A 23,673-nucleotide genomic window follows, 5' to 3' on the forward strand; every position below is an offset into this window, starting at 1 on the left:
GTTATCACCCCTCACTTGGCAGAAGAGGGGTCTACTTACTATCTTTCATGCTGTCAACTTCTTTCTGGTCCTGATCCTAGGCTGGTATGTACGTTATTTTTTGGGGTGTTTGTTGGTACCAAGATGTTTCTGCTCCTTCCCTCTGGCTCTCAATCTGTATTTGATCCTTTGTTCCCGGTGCCTCCCTATGTTCTTCCATGCTCAACCTAACTTACACAATCATACAATTTCTTGGCTGCCATGTTACTGAACCAAAGCCTTGCTCACTAGATTCCAGGCCTGTTGCTGTTTTTATGATACAGGCCTTTACTCAGGCCTGCTGACTCCATGTTACAGACTTACTACACCCAGCACCTCCGTTATGAATGTAAAACAACTGCTTGAGCCCTGGCATGTCTTTATTACGCATTAGGCATTGGGATGGGTGGTTCAAACACGAGGTGGCTTCGCTTCCCAAACACTATCCTTTTTTGGCTCATCGTTTGTATGAACTTGTTTGTCTCGGTGAGAACTGGAGCCTTTGTCTAGTTCAGGAAAGCTGATTATTAACAGTGGTCTCTGCAGTATGGACTCTTCCAAGCTCTTAGCTCCCTATGCTGACTCCCAGATTCCTGAACTGCCCATAAGCACAGGGCATGAGCTAAGACTCCATCTGAACAGCTGGGCTCCTAAGACATGCATGCCAGTGACTGCTGAGGCAGCTTCTGTTTCGGAAGCCACCTGGAGCAATAGGCACCCCTCCCCCAAGTGGGAAGCTCTGTCATCTGCTGCCTCACCTTTCCCGTCTGACTCCTGGACAGCACAATTTCACTTTCCAGCTGTTGAATCCTCACGTCTCGTCTCTTCACTTCATGAAGAAAGGTCTCCTTGGCTCTGCGAAGCTTGGCTTTGTGGCGGAGCTGCCGCTCATTGTGTTTCCTGAGAAGACAGTTATGGAAACAGCAGCCTATTAAAATGGGTGACTGCTTTTTCTGGAGGCCTCCCAGCTTCCAGAACTGCACCTGCAGGCGCATGAGTCCTGAGAAAGGAGCCCACAAACTGTCCGTTTTTCTGTTGGCCACAAATCCAAAGTCGGAACCAAAAGGACGAGGCTCTGGGTTCTGCACCTCACATTTGAGGCTGCCCATCCAGAGTTTCTTTTCTTAAACATGTATTTAAATACGCTACAGCTTCAGCCAATCAGAGCCTGTTTCTGAAGTTCTCTACAAGTCAGCTCCTCAATGGGTCCCATCCGGTCCTTCTCCCAGAGACCAGGACAAAGGGCAATCCCGCCCTGCCTAGTTTGAATAAACCTGGCACGAGGCTTCAACTACTTCAGTCTTCCCTTTCTTAGTTCGGATTCTGAAGATGCCAGGTTCAGCTGCTCCCTGCGTGACTGTGGTCTTACTCAGGGCCGCCATTTCAGATTTTGGCAGGGTGGGCAATTGGCACTGCTTTTTTTGTGATGGTTCTGCCTGGTATGCAGTACCGGCACCTCCAGTCAGTGCTTAGCTGGAAAGAACGAAGCGTACCGGCACCTCTGCACGTAAATGTCTCAACCTAGCTTTTTTTTTTTTTTTTTTGGCTCAACAACTTTTCCCTTGGAGTACTGCCCCCCCTTTTTTTTAACAAAAAAGCACTGGCAATTGGTGCATGCCGTGATGGGGGGGAAGGGCTGACGGGGAGGGAAGAAGAGAGTGAGAGCATGGATGGGGCAGATGAGGACAGCAGCTTCAGCAGCGGTACCGAGCATGCTCAGCACAAGTCAAGCAGCAAACTGTATGAGTGGGGGGGGGGAGGGTGACCGATTCCTTTCCCCCTCCCCCTCCCACACACACATCACCTCTTTCTAGGGCTATTAAGGCACTGGGAAGCTCTAGACTTTTCTTTTGTTTTGTTTTGGCAGATAACTTAGAAATTAGCTGTATCTAATTCCTATATACAACAAAGGTAATTTAAATAAATACGAGACCCACTCAGCTCTAATATTAACATAAGAACATATCACTTAAGGGACAATGGTTAGTCTTAAAATTCTAAGATACAGAATTACTAACTGCAGAGAGAGAGAGAGAGAGAGAGATTGAGATTGTCAAGATTCCTGGGTTTTACGTCAGTCCTGGAACTGGAGTGGGGTCTAGAGGGTTACAGCAGGAGGCAGATACATTTGGGCTCTATACAAGACCAGAATGGCAATACTGGGTCAGACCAATGGTCCATCTATTCCAGTATTCTGTCTTCCAACAATGGCCAATGCCAGGTGCTTCAGAAGGCATCAAGAGAAGAGGTATCATCAACTACTCCATCCCCTGTCACTCACTCATAGCTTCTGGCAAACAGAAACTAGGGACACCATCCCTGCCCATTTTGGCTAGGTGACATTGATGGATCTGTCTTCCTTGACCTTATTTTGTTCTTATCAGAACCCTGTTAAAGATTGGGCCTTTCTACCATCTTCTGGCAAAGAGTTCCACTGGTTGACTGTGAAGATTAAAAATAATTTGTTTTAAATCATCTGCCTATACATTTAATTTAATTTTTGTTATTTACTCCTTCACTAACATAACACTTTTCCTTATTCTATTTTTCCACAACATTCATGTTTTTCTAGACCTCTAACACATTCTCCCATCCTTTAGTCATTTCTTTTCCAAGCTGAAAAGTCCCAGTCTTGTTCTTCTCTCCTCATATGGAAGCTGTTCCTTACCCTAATCATTTCTGTTACCTTTTCTGTACCTTTTCCAAATCCTATATAGCTTTTTTAGATGGGGTGACCAAATCTGCATTTGGCATTCAAGATGTGGGCATACCATGACTTTATATAGAGGCAATAGGATATTTTCCCTTATTATCTATTCCTTTCCCAGTGATTCCGTAGAGGTGTTGAAGTCTCGGCTTGACAAAATCTTGGCTGGGTTGATTAAGTTGGGATTGGTCCTGCCTTGGGCAGAGGGCTGGACTTGATGACTCCTGAGGTCTCTTCCAGCTCTATGGTTCTATGATTCCCAATATTCTGTCAATTTTTTAAGCTGCCACTGCACACTGAACAGATGTTTTCACGGAACTATCCACAAGGATTCCAAGATCTCTTTCTTGAGTGATAATAGCTATTTTACATCCCATCATTTGTGTATGCATAGTTGGGGATTATATTTTTCCATTTCTCAACATTGAATTCCATTTGCCATTGTGTCGTCCAATCACCCAGTTCTGTGAGATCCCTTTGTAACTCTTTGCAGTCAGCTTTGGACTTAACTATTTTGAGTAATTTTGCAGTATTTGCAAATTTTGCCACCTCAGTGTTCACCCCTTTTTCAAGAACATTTAAAATTTTAACAGTACTGGTCCAAATGCAAATCCCAGCAGCACTAGACCAATTGCTACTCCTTTCCCCCCCACCTTTCAAGTACTAGGCAGCGTATGATGATCTAATGATCCCTTAACTACTTGAATGCCCAGCCTTTTGTTATTCTTAATCATCTGCCTCCCTCTTTTTATAACAAACTCCCTGCCGCAAAGGAAAAGCTACAAGGAGCTCAAATTCTGTTGCAGTTAAGAGCTGCCTGTGGAGCCAAGGCATGCAGCTTTAAGCAGACCTCAACTATGAAATCCAGGGGTTCAAACTTTCAAGGGGGGCTAATGTCCCCTAGCACCCCATAAATGGCGCCCAAGACACACTGTAATCCCTGGTACCCGTACGGTGACACTTGCAGAACACTGGGGTAAAATCACAGTGAACCCAGTGCTCTGCATTCAGCCATCTGTGCCCTGGACAATCGGTCAGAGCCTCTCTCTCCTTCCTTGATGATGAAAAGCTCCATCAATTTCTTCACTTATTGCAGCAGTCTGAACTCCACGTCTGAACGTGCCCACATGCAGATTGTCAGGGCTGTGAACTGGGCCCTGAGGCTGGTACCTCTTCTGGGACACATTCCGGTGTTTTTTTTTTTTAAACCTCCAGAAGGGGTGAAGTTTGAACTAGTTCAAAGAAACCACCACGCCAGTAAGCTAGGATGGTCACTCAGCATTTGGACTGGCTACATCGACACTGCAGCAGGGCACTGACTGCTGAAAAATAACCACCCAACATAATGACACAATAAAGTAAATCAGACTTGCAGCCAAGAAATCAAACCCACAGAACATCCCACACCACCCGCTTCTCCAATTGTCCTGCCAAGTAGATGGGCTTTTGCAAAGCCTGTAAAGACAAGAGATTAGAGAATGAGGGTGCTACGTCCAAAGCAAAGACTGACTCATGGAGAAAGGCAGACCGATAACTCTTTCACTTTAATGCCCATGGTGTTTCTGCTGATCACGGCTGTGGCAGGCTGGCTGGCCCACAGAGGTGTCATAGAATCATAGGACTGGAAGGGATCTCGAGAGGTCATCGAGTCCAGCCCCCCGCCCTCAAGGCAGGACCAAGCTCCATCTACACCATCCCTGACAGATGTCTATCTAACCTGTTCTTAAATATCTCCAGAGAGGGAGATTCCACCACCTCCCTTGGCAATTTATTCCAATATTTGACCACCCTGACAGTTAGGAATTTTTCCCTAATGTCCAATCTAAACCTCCCCTGCTGCACTTTAAGCCCATTACTCCTTGTCCTGTCCTCAGTAACCAAGAGGAACAAATTTTCTCCTTCCTCCTTGTGACACCCTTTTAGATATTTGAAAACCACTGTCATGTCCCCCCTTAATCTTCTTTTTTCCAAACTAAACAAGCCCAGTTCATGAAGCCTGGCTTCATAGGTCATGTTCTCTAAACCTTTAATCATTCTTGTTGCTTTTCTCTGTACCCTTTCCAATTTCTCCACATCTTTCTTGAAATGTGGCGCCCAGAACTGGACACAGTACTCCAGCTGAGGCCTAACTAGTGCAGAGTAGAGCGGCAGAATGACTTCACGAGTTTTGCTTACAACACACCTGTTGATACAACCTAGAATCATATTTGCTTTTTTTGCAACAGCATCACACTGTTGACTCATATTCAACTTGTGGTCCACTATGACCCCTAGATCCCTTTCCGCCATGCTCCTTCCTAGACAGTCGCTTCCCATCTTGTATGTATGGAACTGATTGTTCCTTCCCAAGTGGAGCACTTTGCATTTCTCTTTATTAAACCTCATCCTGTTTACCTCTGACCATTTCTCTAACTTGCTAAGGTCATTTTGAATTATGTCCCTATCCTCCAAAGAAGTTGCAACCCCACCCAGTTTGGTATCATCTGCAAACTTAATAAGCGTACTCTCTATCCCAATATATACATCATTGATGAAGATATTGAACAGTGCGGGTCCCAAAACAGACCCTTGCGGAACTCCACTTGTTATCCCTTTCCAGCAGGATTTAGCACCGTTAACAACAACTCTCTGACTACGGTTATCCAGCCAATTATGCACCCACCTTATCGTGGCCCTATCTCAGGAAGACTGGACACCGGCCCAGGTAGGCTGCATAGGTCAAAACTAGGGTGTTCAGCTGCACCTGGAAACCACAGGCAGACAATTACAGCTGTTCAGAAAAAGGTGGGTCCATTTAGTAAAACAGGAGGAGGAGTAAAAACATGAGAGTGGCGGGTTTGTTCCCCCCAAAACAAAAAGACATTTTTGAAACAATTCAAAATGTTTGTTTCAGTTTTTCCAAAATCATTCCAACCACAATCAAATATCTCCACTCTTGTGAAGGTGTTTGATATTGGAAAATGTTGTGAGTCTGGTTCAGATCTGATCATAAAGGCGTTGTCCATCAAAAAACCTTTGGAAAATGTCTGAAGAGCATAACACCCAGTACAGCTCCTGTTGCATCAGTGCCGAGTGCTCCTGCCTATATGGCACCTGTGCCCTGCTCCTGAAGGGAAGAACACAGAATGAAGTAAGTATCTGCAGAAGCGGGACATTTACTTCACCTGATTGTGTTTGAAGATGTCAGCTGAAAGTAGATCTCTCCGTGTTCCTTGTATTTTACATGAGAGACCAAAGTTTACACCATAATCTACTCCACTGTCACAACAGACACACAAAGAGCCGCTGCCCTGCAATCTCATTAGTCGGTGCTTGGGTAGTTACCTGACGTAGATATCAAGCTGCTTCAGAAGACAATCATATTCCTCATGGAGCGTTTGCTTCTCCTGCTGCAACAGTGACAGCTGCTCTGAAAGGTTCTGATTGTGCCTTTGACAATGGAGATGCTGAAAAACAGATGCATGTTTTGGAATTTTGCTTTAGAAAATGCAGGGGCTGAAAACTTCATTTCAATCCGTGTACTCCAGGCTCTGGCTTCAACAGCTTCCCTATCTCAAAGCTCCGCTTTTGCTCCAGTGAGGCGCAAACAAAAACCGGACAAAGGAACAATCCCATCTAGTCTATCCTGCTCTTGCCACTCCAATGGAGCTGCCTGCACCATGAACACAGGAAGAGCCTGAATCCTCATAGCGAAGTTGAAAGAATGTGGCTCTCCCTCTTGCTCCTGGCAAGGGCACAGAGAGAAGGGACACAACTCCCAGATGTAGTGTGTCCTGTCCAGACGACTGTACCAAAAGCCCCATGCTCTGAAAGGAAAGGGGCTACTTTCTCCTGCTCCATCCTGCCCTCACCGTACCCTCCCATGGAGCACTATGCACAATAAACCTTAGGCCTCGTGTGATACAGTGCGACAGCTGCAGGGTTGCACCGTACATGCTTCCTACAGCAACAGAAGGGGGGTTTCTGTGGATGCAATCACTCCACGAGGCAGTAGCTAGGTTAATGGAAGTACTCTCCAATTCCATGTCTACACGAGGGTTGGGAAGGTGGGGAGATCAGCCTAACTACAGTGCTCAGGGCATGATGTTTTTCATAGTCCTGAGCAATGTAGTTAAGTGCAGCTAATTTTTAAGTGCAGACCAGGGCTTACCAAGGCAGGTGGGAGGGTGTAATGGAAGGAAGCACAAAGAGCTCCCTGTGCTTTCACATCACCCAGGTCCGGAAGAGGTGCTGAACACCACGAATCCCTGGCTGTGTCTAGACTACACCTCTCTGTTGACAGAGAGATGCAGATTAGGCATATCGAAATTGCTAATGAAGCAGGGATTTAAATAGCCCACGCTTCATGAGCATAAACATGGCTGCCGCTTTTTTCCGAAACGGAGCTTTTTCGAAAAAACAAAAAATGGCAGTCTAGACGCGGACCTGTCGAAAAATAAACCCTTTTTTGAAAGATCCTGTATTCCTCAAAAATGAGGTTTACAGGATCTTTCGAAAAAGGGTTTATTTTTCGACAGATCTGTGTCTAGACTGCCCTTTTTTCCGAAAAAAGCTCCATTTAGAAAAAAAAAAAGCAGCGGCCATGTTTATGCTAATGGAGCATGGGCTATTTAAATCCCTGCTTCATTAGCAATTTCGACGTGTCTAATCTACATCTCTCTGTCGACAGCCCCTGTTGAAACCAGGGGGAGTTGCAGGGGTTCAGAACAGCTTAGGATTTGACCTTGCACTGTCAGTTCCTGGGCAGAGGCCTGCAACCCCCCCACTTCGGCGCTAGCACCTCTGTTCTCAATGTGGCTCTTCTGTGGGTTCCAATGAGCCTGGATAGAGACTTAGCTGGGGAGCAAGACAACAGTCAGGGATTTACAGTGAAGCAGGACAACCTATTCAGAACAAACCAACATTTAGAGTCAACTAGAAACCTCCTGAACCCAGTACTAAAGGGTCCTTAGGTTAGTGCAGGGCTCCTGAACATGCAGCCCATTTGTTTGCGGCCCGCAGTGTGGTTTGGGTTTACACGGGGCTCAACACACAGCCTGCGGGTGGAAGCCAAAACAAAGAAGTAGTTAATATAATGGTTTTCTGTGGTTAAATTCCTGGACTGTCATTGCTCATTAACAGTGCTGTCATATGGGTGGAAATTGGGTAAATGTTGCATTTTATTAATATCAGCAGAACTGACTTGAATGGGGCCTGCGTGTTGTGTAGTCTTGTGTGTGGTCTTGCCTTAATCTTTGTATTCATGCCCATCAGTGTGAAAGCAGCTACTTACATATATATTTGCATGTCTATGCAATCACATTTAAGTTGCGGCCCTCGGCATGTGCTGTGAGTATCACTGTGGTCCCTGGGGCTTCCAAAGTTGAGTAGCCCTGGGTTAGTGTGAAAAAGTACCGGAAAGCCCAAGCTATCAGATTTACCTGCCTCTCCTGTGCAAAGCTTCTGGATTTCATCTGTGTTTCTTTCCCCTTTCCCTTGGGCATCTGCAATCCTGTAGGTTTGCTCTCTCTTAGCCCATCATCTCCCTGTGCACCCTGCTGCACCTTCCAGCTGTTAAAAGCCAATGTCTAGTCTTGGGTCCTCCATTCCCAAGGTAAATTCATCCACTTTGGGACAGTTCTAGATAATTCATTCATCCCAATCCGGGCAAGACCAGGTGACACCGACATCCCCATTCCTTACCCGCCGGTGCCAGGGGAGAAATTAACTCCTTCCTGCCCAGTGGGTAGCAATACAAGGTGACGGGGGATATGGAGTCACACATAGCTTTTGTGAAACATCTGCACATTCTGCACAGCTGTGTTATCAGCTGATAGGGAGGTACTCACTCTGAGCGCTATGGTCTGCACTGAAGCCAGTAATTGGAACAGCAAAGTCATTTATGCCCCCAACCTCTCCCCATCCCCGCCAGCCAAGCCCAGAGCCGCAGTGAACAATGTACCTCATCTGATGATGCTTTTTTTTCATCCTCTAATACACGCAGTTGCGCCTCCTGCTGCTGAAACCTGACCTGCAGCTCAGCATGAGTCTTGGCCAGCGAAGTCTCAGTTTCATGGGAGCGTCTGAGCTGCAGCTGCAGCTCCTCCGCATGCTGATCCAGGAGCTTCCTAAAAGCAGGTCACAGCAATGAGGCAACAATGGAAGTGGCTGATAAAGAGTCAAGTTGACAGGGTTTCCGAGTTACTCTGGGCCTGGTGCACTCAGATTTTGTACCAGTGTAAGTAGTTATACCACTGTAGTCCCTGGTATGGACCCAGTGATTTTGGTATAAAGACGCCTTATACCAGCAGGCTACGTCTAGACTGGCATGATTTTCTGCAAATGCTTTTAACGGAAAACTTTTTCCGTTAAAAGCATTTGCGGAAAAGAGCGTCTAGGTTGGCACGGATGCTTTTCCGCAAAAGCACTTTTTGCGGAAAAGCGTCCGTGACAATCTAGATGCGGTTTTGCGCAAGAAAGCCCCGATCGCCATCTGGGCTTTTTTGCTCAAAACAGTTTTTAGCTGTCTACACTGGCCCTCTTGCGCAAAAACATTTCTGGAAAAGGGCTTTTGCCTGAATGGGAACGTCAAAGCATTTGTGCAAGAAGCACTGATTTCGGACAGTAGAACGTCAGTGCTTTGGCGCAAAATCAAGCGGCCAGTGTAGACAGCTGGCAAGTTTTTGTGCAAAAGCAGCTGCTTTTGCTGAAAAGCTTGCCAGTCTAGACACAGCCGCAGAGTTTATTCTCCTTTCCATTTGTAATACGCTTTACTGGCATAAGCCCCTTTATACTGGTATAACTTTATCCACACTGGGGGAGTTGTATCCTTCAAATAATACTTGCATAGTTAAAGAGGTACGATTTGTCGACAAAACTATACCTGTGTCTACACTACCGCTGCGTTCTGTTGACAATAAGTCGACTGAACGCGGTAGTTTTGTCGACGGCAGTAAAGCTCGTTTTACAAGGAATAACACTTTTTTTGAAGTATCCGAGGGGTAGCCGTGTTAGTCTGAATCTGTAAAAGCGGCGAGGAGTCCTGTGGCACCTTAGAGACTAACTGAAGTGTTGGAGCATAAGCTTTCGTGGGCAAAGACCCACTTCGTCAGATGCATCTAGACCATGGGTTCCCAAACTGGGGGGCATGAAGAAATTCCAGGGGGGGTGCGAGGCGACCCAGCCTCCCCCTCCATCAAGTTTTGCTGCCCTGTTCAGTTCCGTTTTTTTTCTCAACAAGTTTTACTGCTATTTGGGGGGAGGGAGGGTGGGAGGGTTTTTCAAAAATCAAAAAGGGGGGGCGTGATGCCAAAAAGTTTGGGAACCGCTGATGTAGACAATGCTACACAAAGCTGGGAGCACTTTCTAAACTAAGGCTTAGGCCAGATAAAATGCTAATGTGTCATTCACATGCACGTGGGATGGGACAAATAAAATCCACAGGATGGTTCAGGTGGAACTCTGTGGCCTTGCGCACACTCCAGATGCTTTGCCAGTAGGACTCTAGTGGCAAAGACCCCCCAGTGTGCATGCTGCTTACACAGAACAGAGGAGCTTTTCTGACAGAGCTAACCCCCTCCCCCCCGCCATGGCATCAGCTGTGTTTGCACCGGGGGATGTGCTGGCATTGCTGTGTTGGCGGAGGGGAGGTCTTTTCACACCCCGACTAACTTAGCTAGGCTGACACAAGTTTGTTGTGCAGGAAGGGCTTGTCAGTCACCCCCTTGGAAGGAACTCTGAATGTGCCCACAGCACAGACTTATCTTTAAAGGCTGTTGGATCATTCGCTAGGGCCTGATGCTCATTCCCACTAGGAGCTGGCGTCCAGACTCCATGACGATGGGCACACTACGGCCAGGGCCCTGTGTACTCTGCAGCAAGCTGGACTTCGCTTTTGTGGGGAGGTCTCTGGATTCTGCAGCCTCTTGGTGGCTTTGGGTGAATTTAGAAAATGGAGGTTTCTGTTGAGTTATGGCTCTGGCAAACCCGCTCTGCCAGAGCCACGTACCTGCCGCCAGGAGCAGGGGGTTTTGTGGCCAGGGCACTCGACTGGGTGTTAGGAGAGCCAGGTTTTAGTCTCTGGGTTCTGGGATACAGCCCAGCTGTCCCACCACCTTGCCGCATGGCCCTTTCTCTTTGCCCTGCCTCCTAACCTTTGTCTGCCATGTTTATTTAGACTGTGCGTTCTGTGGGGCAGCGGCCATCTTGTGCTCTGTATCTGTACAGCATCCAGCCCAGCGGGACTCTGGTTGGGGCCTGGCAGTTCTGGCGTATCCCAGAGAGCAACAATACTGCTACAACCCCATTCTTGGGCAGGGAGGCTTTCTGCTGCACAGAGGCTGCCTTTGACAGGAACGCCTTCCAAGCAGAACATCGGCAGGCTGGAGACCTGCTCCCCATCCAGAGGGTTTTGCCGTTTGTGATCCACAGCCCCCGTGCAGTTTGCTTGCAGCATACATCCTGCTACATTCCCACACCCCTAGGACTGCTCAGGACTCCCTTCTGGGGTTTTAAGTTCTCCAGGGGGTACCGTGACTAAAGCATTCCCTTGCCACCTCTCAAGGCGTGTCCACAGGGCCCATCTCTACAGCCTGGCCATGGTGCAGAAGCCCTCAGTTCTGCAGGGGAGGGGACCCAGGCCCACACGCACCGTTTCCTGTTCAGGCTGGCAGAGAAGCCAACCTCCTGGGAGCAGCCCCCCTTCGCCTCTGCACTGAGATGTATTCCCAGCTCCTGTCACCTTTTCCGCTGCTCTTCCTGGAGCTGCCGCCGCAGCTGGGCTTCCCTTTCTTGGGCCTCCTTTAGCTCCTCCTCCACTTGCTTCCTGCCGAAAACATGGGTCTCCGTTAGGCGGAGCTGGTGATGGGACTCCTTCAGTTTTTGCTGTAGCTCCAAAACCTTGGGGGAAATTGGTTGTCAGTTAAACAATAGGCTTTGGCTGCATCCCGTCAATAACTGCTGGCTACTACTGCAGGCTGCCTGGAGCACTGAACCTGTCTCTGGTACAGTGTGCAGCGCCAGCCTCTCCCCGGCCAGCTGTGTGCCCCCCAGTGCCACTTCTGCTGTCTGAAGGAACGGCTGCCCACTGGTGCAGGAAGGGTGCACAGACTTGGCTCTCCAGCCACAGAGTACTCATTCCCCTTGGTTGCCGTCCTTCCTAGCACACTGGCCAGGAGAGCTGCTCCTCTTCAGCTACGCTGCTCTCCCCTGGGCATCTGGCCCCTGCTCCCCACGCCATTCTAATCCCCGGTGCATGGGTAATGGTGAGCGAGGGAGGGGGCCGCAGTGAACACTGGTGGGCACAGGCTGGATGATTGGGGGAGTACATGGTGGGCTGAGCTGAGGTAGAAGGGGAGAGAGAAATTAGAAATGGACAGTGACAGGGCTAGAAGCCAACCTCCTGGGAGGCTGGGGAGTGAGATGAGAACAGAACAGAAAGTGGGACGAGACTGAAAACATGGACAAAGGCAGAGATCCCAGTGAGGAGTAAAGAAGAACGGAGAAAGAGAGAGTAAAGCACCTACAAGAGGAGAAAATAACAGCTTGCAAAGGTAAGGACAAAAGCTGGGGCCACACACCTAAGCCCCTCACAGAAAGCCAATAGAAACAGAATGTCCATGGATCTAATGCAGCTGAGGGAGTTGGCTGATGTGGTTGCAGAGCCAGTGGCCATTAGATTTGAAAATTCGTGGCAATCGTGGGAGGTCCCGAACGACTAGAAAAAAAGGTAAAACATGATATCCATCTTTAAAAAGGGAAGGGACAAGCCAGGGAACTACAGACCGGTCAGCCTCACCTCAGTCCCCGGAAAAATCATGGAGGGGATCCTCAAGGAATCCATTTTGAAGCACTTGGAAGAAAGGAAAGTGATCATGAATAGTCAACATGGATTCACCAAGGGCGAGTCGTGGAATGAGGAGTAACGGCAGTTCGAACTAGGAAGCCTAGTTCGAACTACCTAGTTCGTGCCACGTGTAGCCACGCGGCACGGGGTTCGAACCAGCAGGGATTTAAAAATGGCGGCGCCCAGTTTATGCAAATGAAGTCCGGGAAATTCAAATCCCGGGCTTCATTTGCAAGTGCAGTATGCCTACATTACCCCGCTAGTTCGAACTAGCGGGATAGTGTAGACGTACCCCTAGGGATTACAATGGATGAGAAGTTGGATATGAGTCAGGGTGCCCTTGTAGCCAAGAAGGCTAATGACATATTGGGGTGCATGAGGAGGAGCACTGCCAGCAGATCTCTTGGGGATGTGATTGTTCCCTTTTATTCGGCACTGGTGAGGACACATCTAGAGTACTGCATCCAATTCTAGGGCCCCCATTACAGAAAGAATATGGACACATTGGAGAGGATCCAGCAGAGGGCAACAAAAATGATTAGGGTCCTGGAGTACATGACCAATGAGGAGAGGCTGAGGGATTTGGGCTTATTTAGTCTTCAAAAGAGAAGAGTGAGGGGGGATTTGATAGCAGCCTTCAACTTCCTGAAGGGAGGTTCCAGAGAGGATGGAGAGAGGCTGTTCTCAGTAGTGACAGATGGCAGAACTAGGAGCAAGTGAGGGTGTTCTAGGTTGGATATTAGGAAAAACTATTTTACCAAGAGGGTGGAGAAGCATGAGCCTAAAAGTCCTCAACGGCAAAACAGGCGGAGGATAGCAAGGGTAATGCTACAATGGCTGTGAAGGTGGATGAAGGCTGCAGCGGACAGGAAACTCCCAATCCTTGTGGATTCCATGCCATTGGACCTGGGCCTTCTATTCATCAAGGATCGTGTGGTGGCTGTAGTGCAACAGTCCCCGCACATTAAAAGAAATCACACAAGCGTCTTCCTATGTGCACTACTCTCCTAAACTTAAGCCCTACGATGACTGGTGATGGGAGCAGGATTGTGAAATCCAGAAGCTTTTAGTCATGCACCAGCACGTATGTGGTGGATGCGTGTATCAGTCATTGTGTTTTGAGGACCAAGGTGGTAGAACGGTCTGGCAGCTGCATCCACAACTGAGCAGCCCTATTTGGGATCCGCTCTGCTCACCCTGTATGGAGAGGGGGCTTGAAAAGGTGCCCTAAAAATAGTCTACCTCAATCCCCCTGGCTGGATAATCGCGTCCAGTGGGTTCGCCTCTATGTGGTCAAAATCAAAGGTTAAATTTTGAAACAAGGAATATTTGGACAATCCAGAAAGTGGACGACCTGAAAGACTCACGGCAATTATCACCCGCGAGCTCCAATAATTTAACATCGACAGAGCTGCCCTGGTAGAAATGTGTTGACCAGAAGAAGGACAGCTAAGACAAGGCAGAGAATGAACTGACAAAGATCCTATCTGAAGTCCCTGTTGGCACATGACCCACCACTTGAAGACTGCCAAAAACCAACAGGCAACTGTCATGAGCGCTTACGCGCCAACTTTAAACAACGATGATGTGAAGGAGACATTTTACACCCACTTAGACACAGTCTTGAAAGACATCCCCAAAGAAAACAAGATTATTTTTGTGGGAGATTTCAATGCCAGGGTTGGAAGACCACCGTGGGGTGCGGTCGCAAAGGCCTGGCTCCTGCACAGAGGCAGAGGTTCTCAACGATGAGCTCAGAATCGAGCCCATGCAGGGCCATGAAGGCAGCCTGCAGAAATGTCAGCATGGCCGTGTGGGGCCATCGCATGCCCAGAGGCAGCTTCGGCTCTATGGTAAGGAGTGCTGTGGTGTCCACAGGAAGGGCAACAAGAGCATGGAGAGGAAATGCTTTGCTGTCCCTGAGAAGTAAGGGAAGCAGAAGAACCTGAGAAATGGGTGTCTGAGGGAACCCTTTAAGCACACATCTCAGAGCTAGCCTTAGGCAACGGCTGACTTAATGCCCTGCCTGAACTGGTGCTGGGTGGCCTTAAATGCAAGATGGCGTCCAATCAATGTGGATGCTATCTTCTGAAATAACACATTGCTATTTTGGTGCACTTTTTGCGTGCGGACGCTCTATTTTGAAATAAAATTTTCTGGAAGATCTCTTCTGGAAAAGCTTATTCCAAAAGAAGCGTGCAGTGTAGATGTACCCTTAGTAGTCCGAACTTCTGCAGACTATGACTGAGGACTATAGTTTTGCTACTAATGCAACCTGGGTTGTATATTTACCTTTTTCTCTGCATCAGCAGCCCTAGATTTCTCCTGGGCAAGCTTTTCCTGCAGACTGTTCTGCAGCTTACTTATTTGGGAGTGCTTCAGCAGCTCCAGTTCAAGTTCTTTGACCTTCTGCTGACTGTGCTCCCATTGCACTGTGAGAGAGGAGCAGGCGTTGGTTGAGTCACTTAACTTCAGTTGGACTTGTCTAAGTTCAGCTTTGACCTGAGTTTGACAAGGAAAGAAAAGTACAGAATTTAGCACTGACTTCCATGGGCTTCAAGCACAATGGACTAATGGGAAAAAGGGAGGTAGGGATACTAGACAATCCACTATTGCAAAAGATAAACAAATGTCTTGTGCCGAGTCAGGGCCAATGCCAGCTGCTCCCAGGATCATCAGGAGAAATGGGTTTTTGAATGCTTTAAAAGTGTCCTTAGCAAAAATCAAAGAAGTGCTGGATTCAGCAAGGTATTTCAAGGAACGCAACAGCTGTTAGACACGACAGCCCGGTGGAGGTATGCAAATGTGCAAGTCTCGGGCGAAATTTTCAAAAGCATCTTCCCGTACTCATAAGATTCAGCTCTACAGCTAGGCCAGTAACTGATTTTCACATGTTTCCAGGACTCCTGCACTGGTTCCTATGGAGGGAGATCTAAGAGGGTAATTCTCAAAGAAGAAATCCTGAGATTTAGTCCTAGGGCTGACCTTTCCTCCCCCTGGGACCCGGGACTGAAACGCTTTGCCTTAGGTTGCCTCTGACAAGTGCAGTAGCTACAGAACTTCCTGCCAAGGGAACTGCGGGCGGAATCAGTGAGTGTTGGTGAAGCCCTTGTAAGATGGCAAGCATTCTATACAGGATAAATACTGCAGCTCCTATAGAGCTAGATGAGTAGCACCACATTTATCGTTCTGCTGCTCAGGGGTAATTACCATACACCCACCTGTCTTCCTTATTTGACTTTTCCTCAGATGACACAGGCTGGACATGAACTGGGATGCTGCAGACTTTGGGCTAAATTCTGTCTTTCATGTTAAGGCAGCTCGATGCCTTTCGGGGCTTTGGGAAAGAGGCCCTAATGATTCATTCCTGTTTGAAGTTACTGCCAGGGCAAAATAAAGGGGCCTTTGCATCCATGAGCATCTGAACCACAAGGAACTGCATTTTAGTTTTGGTCTCTGAAAGATCTGGGAAAAACTCCCACACTAATGTTCCCACTAATTGTTCCCACCTGTGAGCAAATGGGTTTTTTATGTGCACCATGCAGAGGGGATGTGTGACACACACCTTCGTACTGGTGCACATAACAAAATTCATGTGGTGGGAGTGGGGCCAAGGGGTTACATAGGAACGGCCATACTGGAGCAGACCAACGGTCCATCTAATCCAGTATCTGGTCTGCAAACAGTGGCCAATACCAGATGCCCGAGAGGAAGGGAACACAACAGGGAATCCTCACATGATCCCTCCCGTGTCACCCATTTCCAGACAAACAGAGGCTAGGACCCCATTCCTACCCATCCTGGCTAATAGATTCATGGACGTTAGGTCCATCAATAGTTATCTAGCTTTTTTTTGAACCCTGGTAAAGTCCTAGCCTTCACCACATCCTCTGGCAAGGAGTTGCACAGGTTGACTGTGTGCTGAATGAAGAAAAACTTCGTTCTGTTTGTTTTAAACCTGCTGCATATTCATTTTATATGGTCACCCCTAGTTCTTAGATTGTGGGAACAAGTAAATAACTTTTCTTTATTCACTTTTTCCACACCATTCATGATTTTATAGGCCTCTATCATATCCCCCCTTAGGCTACGTCTAAACTACAAAGTTAAGTTGGAAAAAGATACACAAATTGTGAAACGCAATTTGTGTATCTTTTTCTGCTTTTCTATCGAAAGAGGCTTTTCTGAAATGTGGCATGTTTACCTGGTGCCAAATTTAGGAAAAACCTGCTCTTTCGACACATCCCTTCTTCCTTGTAGAATGAGGTTTACAGGCATGGCGAAACAGCATGTCTACTTTTCTGAAAATTGTTGGAAAAGCGGACGTGTTCCTTGGACACGGCATTGCTTTTCTGGGATACCTCCAGTATCCCAAATAGCGCTGCAGTCTAGATGTAGCCTTAGTATCCTCTTTTCTACGGTAAAAAGTCCAAGTCTTTTTAATTTCACTTCATATGAGACCCGTTCCAAACCCCTCATCATTTTTGTTGCCCTTTTCTGAACCTTTTCCATTGCCAATATATCTTTTTACGCAGTATTCAAGATGTGGGCATACCATGGGTTTACACAGAGGCAATAAGCTATTCTCTGTCTTATTCTCTATCCCTTTTTAATGATTCTTAACATTCTAGTTGCTTTCTTGACTGCTGCTGCGCACGGAGTGGATGTTTTCAGAGAATGATCCACAATGACTCCAAGATCTGAATGTGAGAGGGGGGGATTGGGGCTGGAGTAGAGATTTAGGGAGCAGGAGTGTGAGGGACTACAGCTAGGATTGCAGGATCTCGGGTGGGGCTGGGGTTGAGGGCTCGGGGCTGAAACAGAGGATTAGAACATAGTTGTGGAGAGATGTGGGACTACGTTCCCTCTAACTGTTGTGGAAATGCCCTAGGATCCAGGAGTGCTACAGCACACAAGGTGCATGGACCCTGGTGGCTCTTTTAATACTATGGTGCACACTGCTCACATACCTTGGTGCTTTCTTGCTGGAGCAAGATATTGTGCTTCTTTAAGTCCAGGTTTTTCTCCCTTTCATATCTCAGTTCCTTCTCAGCTGAGCTGCACAAATTCTGAACTCTGTGGAAATCCTGTCGCAATTGTTGCATTTCCTCCTGATGCTGCTGCAGGAGTCTCTCTCCAGACAGATACTGCATTAATAAGCAATCAGAGGAGGGGAAAAAATTAACATGAAAGAAAAAATTCTTGTTTGAAAAAACCTTGATTAAAAGGGGAAGTGAAGGCAGCAATACAGATTTTTTAAAACTAGTACATACCACGTGTAAAAATAAGGAAGCTGATAGCAATGACTACAAATGAAAAGTTAGGGAAACAAAATGTATTAATGAAAATTGTGTAGCCAGTTGGATTCAGGAAAATAAGAAAGGGTTGTTTAAATACTTCAGGAATAAACAAAATTATTGAAGAGATTTAGGTACAGTACTAGACAAAGATGGTACAATTATCAAATGCCAAAGTGTTCAATAAATATCTCAGTTCATAGATTCCAAAGCCAGAAAGGACAACTGTGATAATTAATCTAGTCCAGTGGTCTCCAACCTTTTTACACCCAAGATCACTTTTTAAGTTTCAGAACGAAGATCTACCGCTCCACCCCTTCCTTGAAGCCCCGCCCTCTCTATTCTCCTGTCCATCACTTGCTATCCCCAGCCCTTATACACTCTGTTAAACAGTTTATTTTTAAATTATGCAATATATAAAATTAAAATCACATGTTTATAGTTATGAAATAAATGGTCTGTTTTTAATTCATGCTATTAAATGTCAAATGAAGCATTTACAATTATACATTTTGTTCTCTGCTATTTTGTAAATCTAAAATCAAGTATTGATAATTATATATTTTTTCTTCCAATAACAAAGTCTCAATGTGACACCTGTGACTGAACAGTATCTGCCAGTGTCTTGAAGTCTGGGTTGTAGTCTGAGATTGCTAGTCGTATACAGTCCATCAGACGGGCACCTGTGATCCTGCACTTAGCCTGGGAAGCTTGCTCCAGCACAGCTGGAGCTAGACGCAGCCTCCCTGGGCTGAGCACAGAGCAGCCGGGCTGGAGGGAAGAGAAGTGGCTGCCCAGCCAGCTGGCCGTGGTGCTCAGCCAGGGTGCACCAAGCTCCACATGGGCAGGCGCAGAGGGGAAGCTGCCAATCAGCTGGAGCGCAGGGCAGCCTCTTTCAGCTGAAAGCCACAGTCAGCTTGCTGGGGTGTTTCAGCCCTCCCGACCTCCCAGCTCCCACCATTCCTCGCAGCTACTCACCTGTGTTGTTGCTCGGTGAGTAGCTGCTCCTCAAATGAGGAAATCTAATGTAAATGCACTGTGTAGGCGCGCAGTTCAGAGAGGGCTCAAGAGCTACTCTTAGAGCCCCTGAGGTCTACCGGTAGATCGCGATCTACTGGTTGGTGACCACGGATCTAGTCTGACTTCCTGTTCTGTATTCAGAAAGGAGGATGTATTCCCATCTTACAGTGATAATGCAATACTTGCTAGTCCATCAGTAACAGAAGATGTTAAATATTTGTAGATCTGCAGGACTGGCTATTAAGGAATTCAGCAGGAATCCCTCTGAACCATTAATGATTAACAAATCTTTGAGCACAGGGTAGTTCAAGAGTCTAAAAAAAAGCTAATATTGAAAAAGGATAAGTGGGATGACCTGGAAAACTAAAGGCCTGTTAGCCTGACAGCACTTCTGGGCAAAATCCAGGAAAGGCTGATATGGGATGCAATCAGAAAAGAATTCAAAGATGGTAGCATAGTTAATGCCAATCAACATGGTCTCATGGAAAATAAGTTGTTAAAAGTGATACCACAAGTCAGAATGATATTGTTAAATGGCGATATAATAAACTTAGACTTCTGCAAGGCACCTGATTAAGTCCAGCATAGTGTATGCAAGTCAAAGGCAGCCCATATTAAATGGATCAAAAGTTGGTTAATTGACAGATTATAAAAAGTTATTAATTGGGGAATAGTCATCTAATGATTTGGCTCTAGTGGGGCTTTATAGGGATCTGTTCTCAGTACAGGCAGTCCCCGAGTTACGCGGATCCGACTTATGTCAGGTCCGCACTTACGAACGGGCGGCGGGACCACCCAGACGCGCAGTGGTCCCGCCACCGCGTCCTCCGGGGCGAGAAAAGCTGCTCGGGGTGTCTCTGGTCTGCTGGGGGGGTCCCCAGCAGACCAGGGACACCCCGAGCAGACCAGGGACACCTGGAGCAAAGTCTTGGAGGCGCGGGACCCCGCTGCCTCTGCGGCTTTGCTCGGGGTGTCCCTGGTCTGCTGGGGACCGCTCCCCCCAGACCAGAGACACCCCGAGCAGACCAGGGACACCCCGAGCAGACCAGGGACACCCGGAGCAAAGCCTTGGAGGCGCGGGACCCCGCCGCCTCTGCGGCTTTGCTCCGGGTCTCCCTGGTCTGCTGGGGGAGGGGAGGGGCGCAGCTAGTGCGCCCCCCCCTCCCCAGCAGACCAGGCTTTTGTTGTGGACGCCTGGGGTAGAGCAGCTGGGGTGCTGCCGGGTTGGTCCTGGGGGGACCTACCCGGCAGCGCCCCAGCTGTTCTGTCCCAGGCTCCAGATTCAGCCGCTGTTGAAACTGATCAGTGGCTGATTCCAGGAAGCTGGGGGCAGAGCAACTCTGCCTCGGGCTTCCTGTAGTCAGCCCCTGGTCAGTTTCAGCAGCAGCGGCTGAATCTGGAGCCAGTTCCGAGTTACGTACAAATTCAAGTTAAGAACAAACCTATAGTCCCTATCTTGTACGTAACCCGGGGACTGCCTGTACAGTGCTATTCAGTATCTTTATCGAGGATTTTGAAGAAGATACAATTTCAGTGCTGACAAACTTTGCAGATGGGGACAGATCAATTATACTGACAGACCTGGACTGCTTGGTGAAATAGACTCATCTGAACAACATGCATTTGAATACAGTCTAATGCAACATTAAAGAACAAGGAATCTAGCTCACACTTTAAATAAGACGGTAGCCTGGAAAGCAGTGACTCTGACGCCATAGCAAAACCCAACTGAACTTGAGCTTCCACTGTGTGATGCTGTAGCTGAAGGGGTGAACACAGTCCTCTGATGCATACGGAGGGGAATATCAAGTAGGAGAGGGGCATTAATTCTGTGTAATGTATTAGTGAGGCTATCACTGTACACTGTGTCCCATTCTGGGTCCCCACTTTCAAAAGTCTTCTCTGAAGTCTTTTCAAAGGTACAGACCAGCTACAAGAATAATGTGAGGCCTGAAAAACCCACTTTAATGGTGATAAACTAAAGAAGATTGATTTTGTAGTTGTGAATTTATCCAAGAGAGGGTTAAGCAAGGACTTGATCACTATCTACAAGCACCTACAAGAGGAAGAGATTTCTAATAGTAAATGGCTCTTTAATCTACCATAAAAATGCTAACTGGTTGGAAGCTGGAAAGAGACACATTTAGACTAAAGAAAGGACACAGACTTTCAATAATAAGGCTTAGCCACCATTGGAACAAAGTACGTAGGGATGCAGTAGCTTCTCCATTAGCTGAAGTGATTAAAGCATGATGGTTTTCTTTCTACATAAGCTCTAACTCAAGCTGGTATTATGGCTTGGTGTAGAACAGGGGTTTCCAACCTTTTTACACCCAAGATCACTTCTTAAATGTCAGGGCAAGCCAGGATCTACCCCATCCCTTCCCTGAGACCCTGCCCTTTTCTTGGGGCCCCGCCTTCTCCAAACCCTTCTGCAGATTACCCATTGCTAATGGAAACTCGCCATTAATTACACAATTACACCTGAGCCAACCCTCACTCATGTGGTCCCCAACTGAGACACTCCAGCCCCCACAGGGTGAGGGGAAGGGGCAGGGAGGACTGAGATTCAGGGTTTACTCTTCTGGGGTTCCAGAGTTAGAGGATTTTGTGGACCCCGTTAGGCTCTGGGGTGGGAACAAAAAGGAGGGGCTCAATGTGCGGGACAGGGCTGCCAGCGAGTGGGATAGGGATGCAGGATCTGGGTGGGAGGTGGGGTGCAGGGTCTGGAAGGGAGTTTAGCAGCAGGAGATGGTGTGGGTATGTCATGAACAGGGGGAGTGCTGACCAGCACCCGGTGACTAAGGGGTTAACTCAGGTACCTAGCAAACGTGTCGGCCAGTAGGGCTGGGGCACTCAGCCAATAAAAATGCAGATAGGAATTTCAAACTGGGAAAGAGGGTTTTTCTCTCTGTCCTTTGAGATCAGAGCAGTTTCTCCCAGGTATTGAGGGAGATGGGAGATGCTTTCTCTCTCCCCAAGAACAGATTTCTTGAATTGCACAAGTAGGAAAAAGTTTAGATAGTCCATCAGGGTTTATTGTTTTCCTTGTTTGGGGGTTTGGAAATCATGTCTGAGCTGGCTAATGGTTTTTTCTCTTTTGTAATTAAGAGGACTTTCCCTGAGTCTGTCACTTCATGGCTATTTAAAACCTCGTCAATTTACCATGCTTGCAACTGTAGTTTTGATAATAAAAGAGTTTTCCTTTTGATTAACCAGTATTGGTTGATCGTTGTGTCCTTAGGGTTACATGCCTAGTTACCTGGGGAAGAGTCCTTTGTTCTCTCTGGATTCCCTCTGTTTGTTTTCCCAACTCCAAGCAAAATGGAGGGGTGTGTGTGTGTGTGTGTGTGTGTGTGTGTGTGTGTGTGTGTGCGCGTGCGCGCAGAGGGGGCTATGCTTTAGGGAGGAGATTCCCAAGTGAGCTTTTCCCTAGAAGAGGGTTTATTTTAAGTATGCTTGGGTTGCGGCAGTGAATTTTTATTTATCTTTTTTTCTTGGATCTCAGGGAGACTGAGACTTGTCTTCTAAGTGCCAGAGTCAGGTTTTACAGAGTTTATTCTGCTAGCCGCCCCCCCCCCCCCCATATCCGCACGCAGAGTGTCAGGTTGGGAGACTGAGCCGTGACAGGGTACGAGAGGGAGTTTGAGTGCAGGAGGGGGTTGGGGCAGTAATGCAGAAAAGGTGAGAGGTGAGAATGCAGCCAAACAGCTAGTTGGGGAGGGAGGCAAAGAAATGGGGAGTAAAGGAAAGTGCAGCTTCTGCAAAGTAAAACTGTATCCCCCTCTCACATCTTCCCTCTGCTCCAGCCTCACTCCCCTCAGCCCCATGTCTCCCCCCAATCTGATCCTCTGCATTGCCCCATGACCCTAAGTGCAACCCCTGCCCCCTCATCCTCCTTCACCCCTCCCCACCCCCACATCCCCGTGCCCCCAGCACACTCACCAGCAGGACAGCAGCGCTGGGGTGAGGAGAGGGAGAGGGCAGAATCTCTTCCCTGCCTGGCCCAGCCCTTTGCCTGCAGGCAGTGGCTCCTGGGCCAGACAGAGAACCAGGGCCAGCTTCAGTGAGGCCAGGCACAGCGGGGCGCTGGGGAAGATGGCTCTCCGACCCTGCACACAGGCCGCGGGGAACAGCATGGCATAGCCCTGCCCCAGTGTACCACATGTGCCAGCTGTCCAGCCCCTCCCAGAGCAGGAGGCAAGAGTGGGGATGCATGTGTGTGTTTGCATGATCACCTCTTCACCTCCCTCCCCCCAGCCGGCAAGTTAATAAAGAGGGGCAGCCGCCCGGGCAGCCGCCCCTCTTTGATCCAGCCCAGCTGCAGCACAGCACAGCCTTGTGGGCCGCAGCCTTCCGAGGCTGGACCGTGCTCCAGCTGGGCTGGATCAAAGAGGGGCAGCCACTCAGCCAGCTGTCCATCGCGATCGAACCCTAGGGGCGCCGCGATCGACCAGTCAATCGCTCTCAATCGGGTGGTGACCAATGGTGTAGAAATTAGTATCTATGGCCTGCTTTAAGTGGGAGGCCAGATCACATGAGCATAATGGCTCTGTCTAGCCTTAAAATCTATTAGTCTACACTGCTTCATATAGGAAGATGGGAAAGTGAAACTGATTAGTTTACCTGGGTAAAATGTCTCTCTATCTATATAAAACCAAGTGATTAATCAGTTCTCCTCCACACGCAGTGATGTTGCAGTGGCTTGTTGGCGGATAAAAACTGTTCAAGCCCACTTTTTAATCCAACTTGTATCCCTACACTGGTTAAGCCCCTCAAAATGGAGGACTGGCACTTACTGTAAGAGG

The 23,673-nt window shown here is 47.9% G+C and overlaps 1 protein-coding gene across 10 annotated transcripts in view; it reads right to left on the reverse strand.

The window, feature by feature from the left end:
- Positions 1-23,673, reverse strand: part of CCDC30 (coiled-coil domain containing 30) — a 114,521-nt gene that overhangs the window by 10,863 nt on the left and 79,985 nt on the right. For 6 of the 10 annotated variants that reach the window (XM_075906716.2, XM_075906721.2, XM_075906717.2 and 3 more), the window contains 7 exons: positions 17,519-17,695; positions 14,841-15,050; positions 12,501-12,554; positions 11,445-11,602; positions 8,667-8,832; positions 6,050-6,171; positions 777-918 (listed from right to left, as the gene is read on the reverse strand). In XM_075906716.2, the coding sequence (XP_075762831.2) occupies positions 777-918; positions 6,050-6,171; positions 8,667-8,832; positions 11,445-11,602; positions 12,501-12,554; positions 14,841-15,050; positions 17,519-17,695 (1,029 nt within the window). Of the gene's footprint in view, positions 1-776; positions 919-5,387; positions 5,469-6,049; positions 6,172-8,666; positions 8,833-11,444; positions 11,603-12,500; positions 12,555-14,840; positions 15,051-17,518; positions 17,696-23,673 lie in introns of those variants that run through there. The other 4 variants (XR_016347805.1, XM_075906727.2, XR_012897362.2 and 1 more) reach the window with 3 other exon arrangements.

The sequence above is a fragment of the Pelodiscus sinensis genome, chromosome 24 (assembly GCF_052426305.1).
Source record: "Pelodiscus sinensis isolate ZL-2025 chromosome 24, ASM5242630v1, whole genome shotgun sequence".
In the NCBI taxonomy this organism is placed as follows: domain Eukaryota; kingdom Metazoa; phylum Chordata; order Testudines; family Trionychidae; genus Pelodiscus; species Pelodiscus sinensis.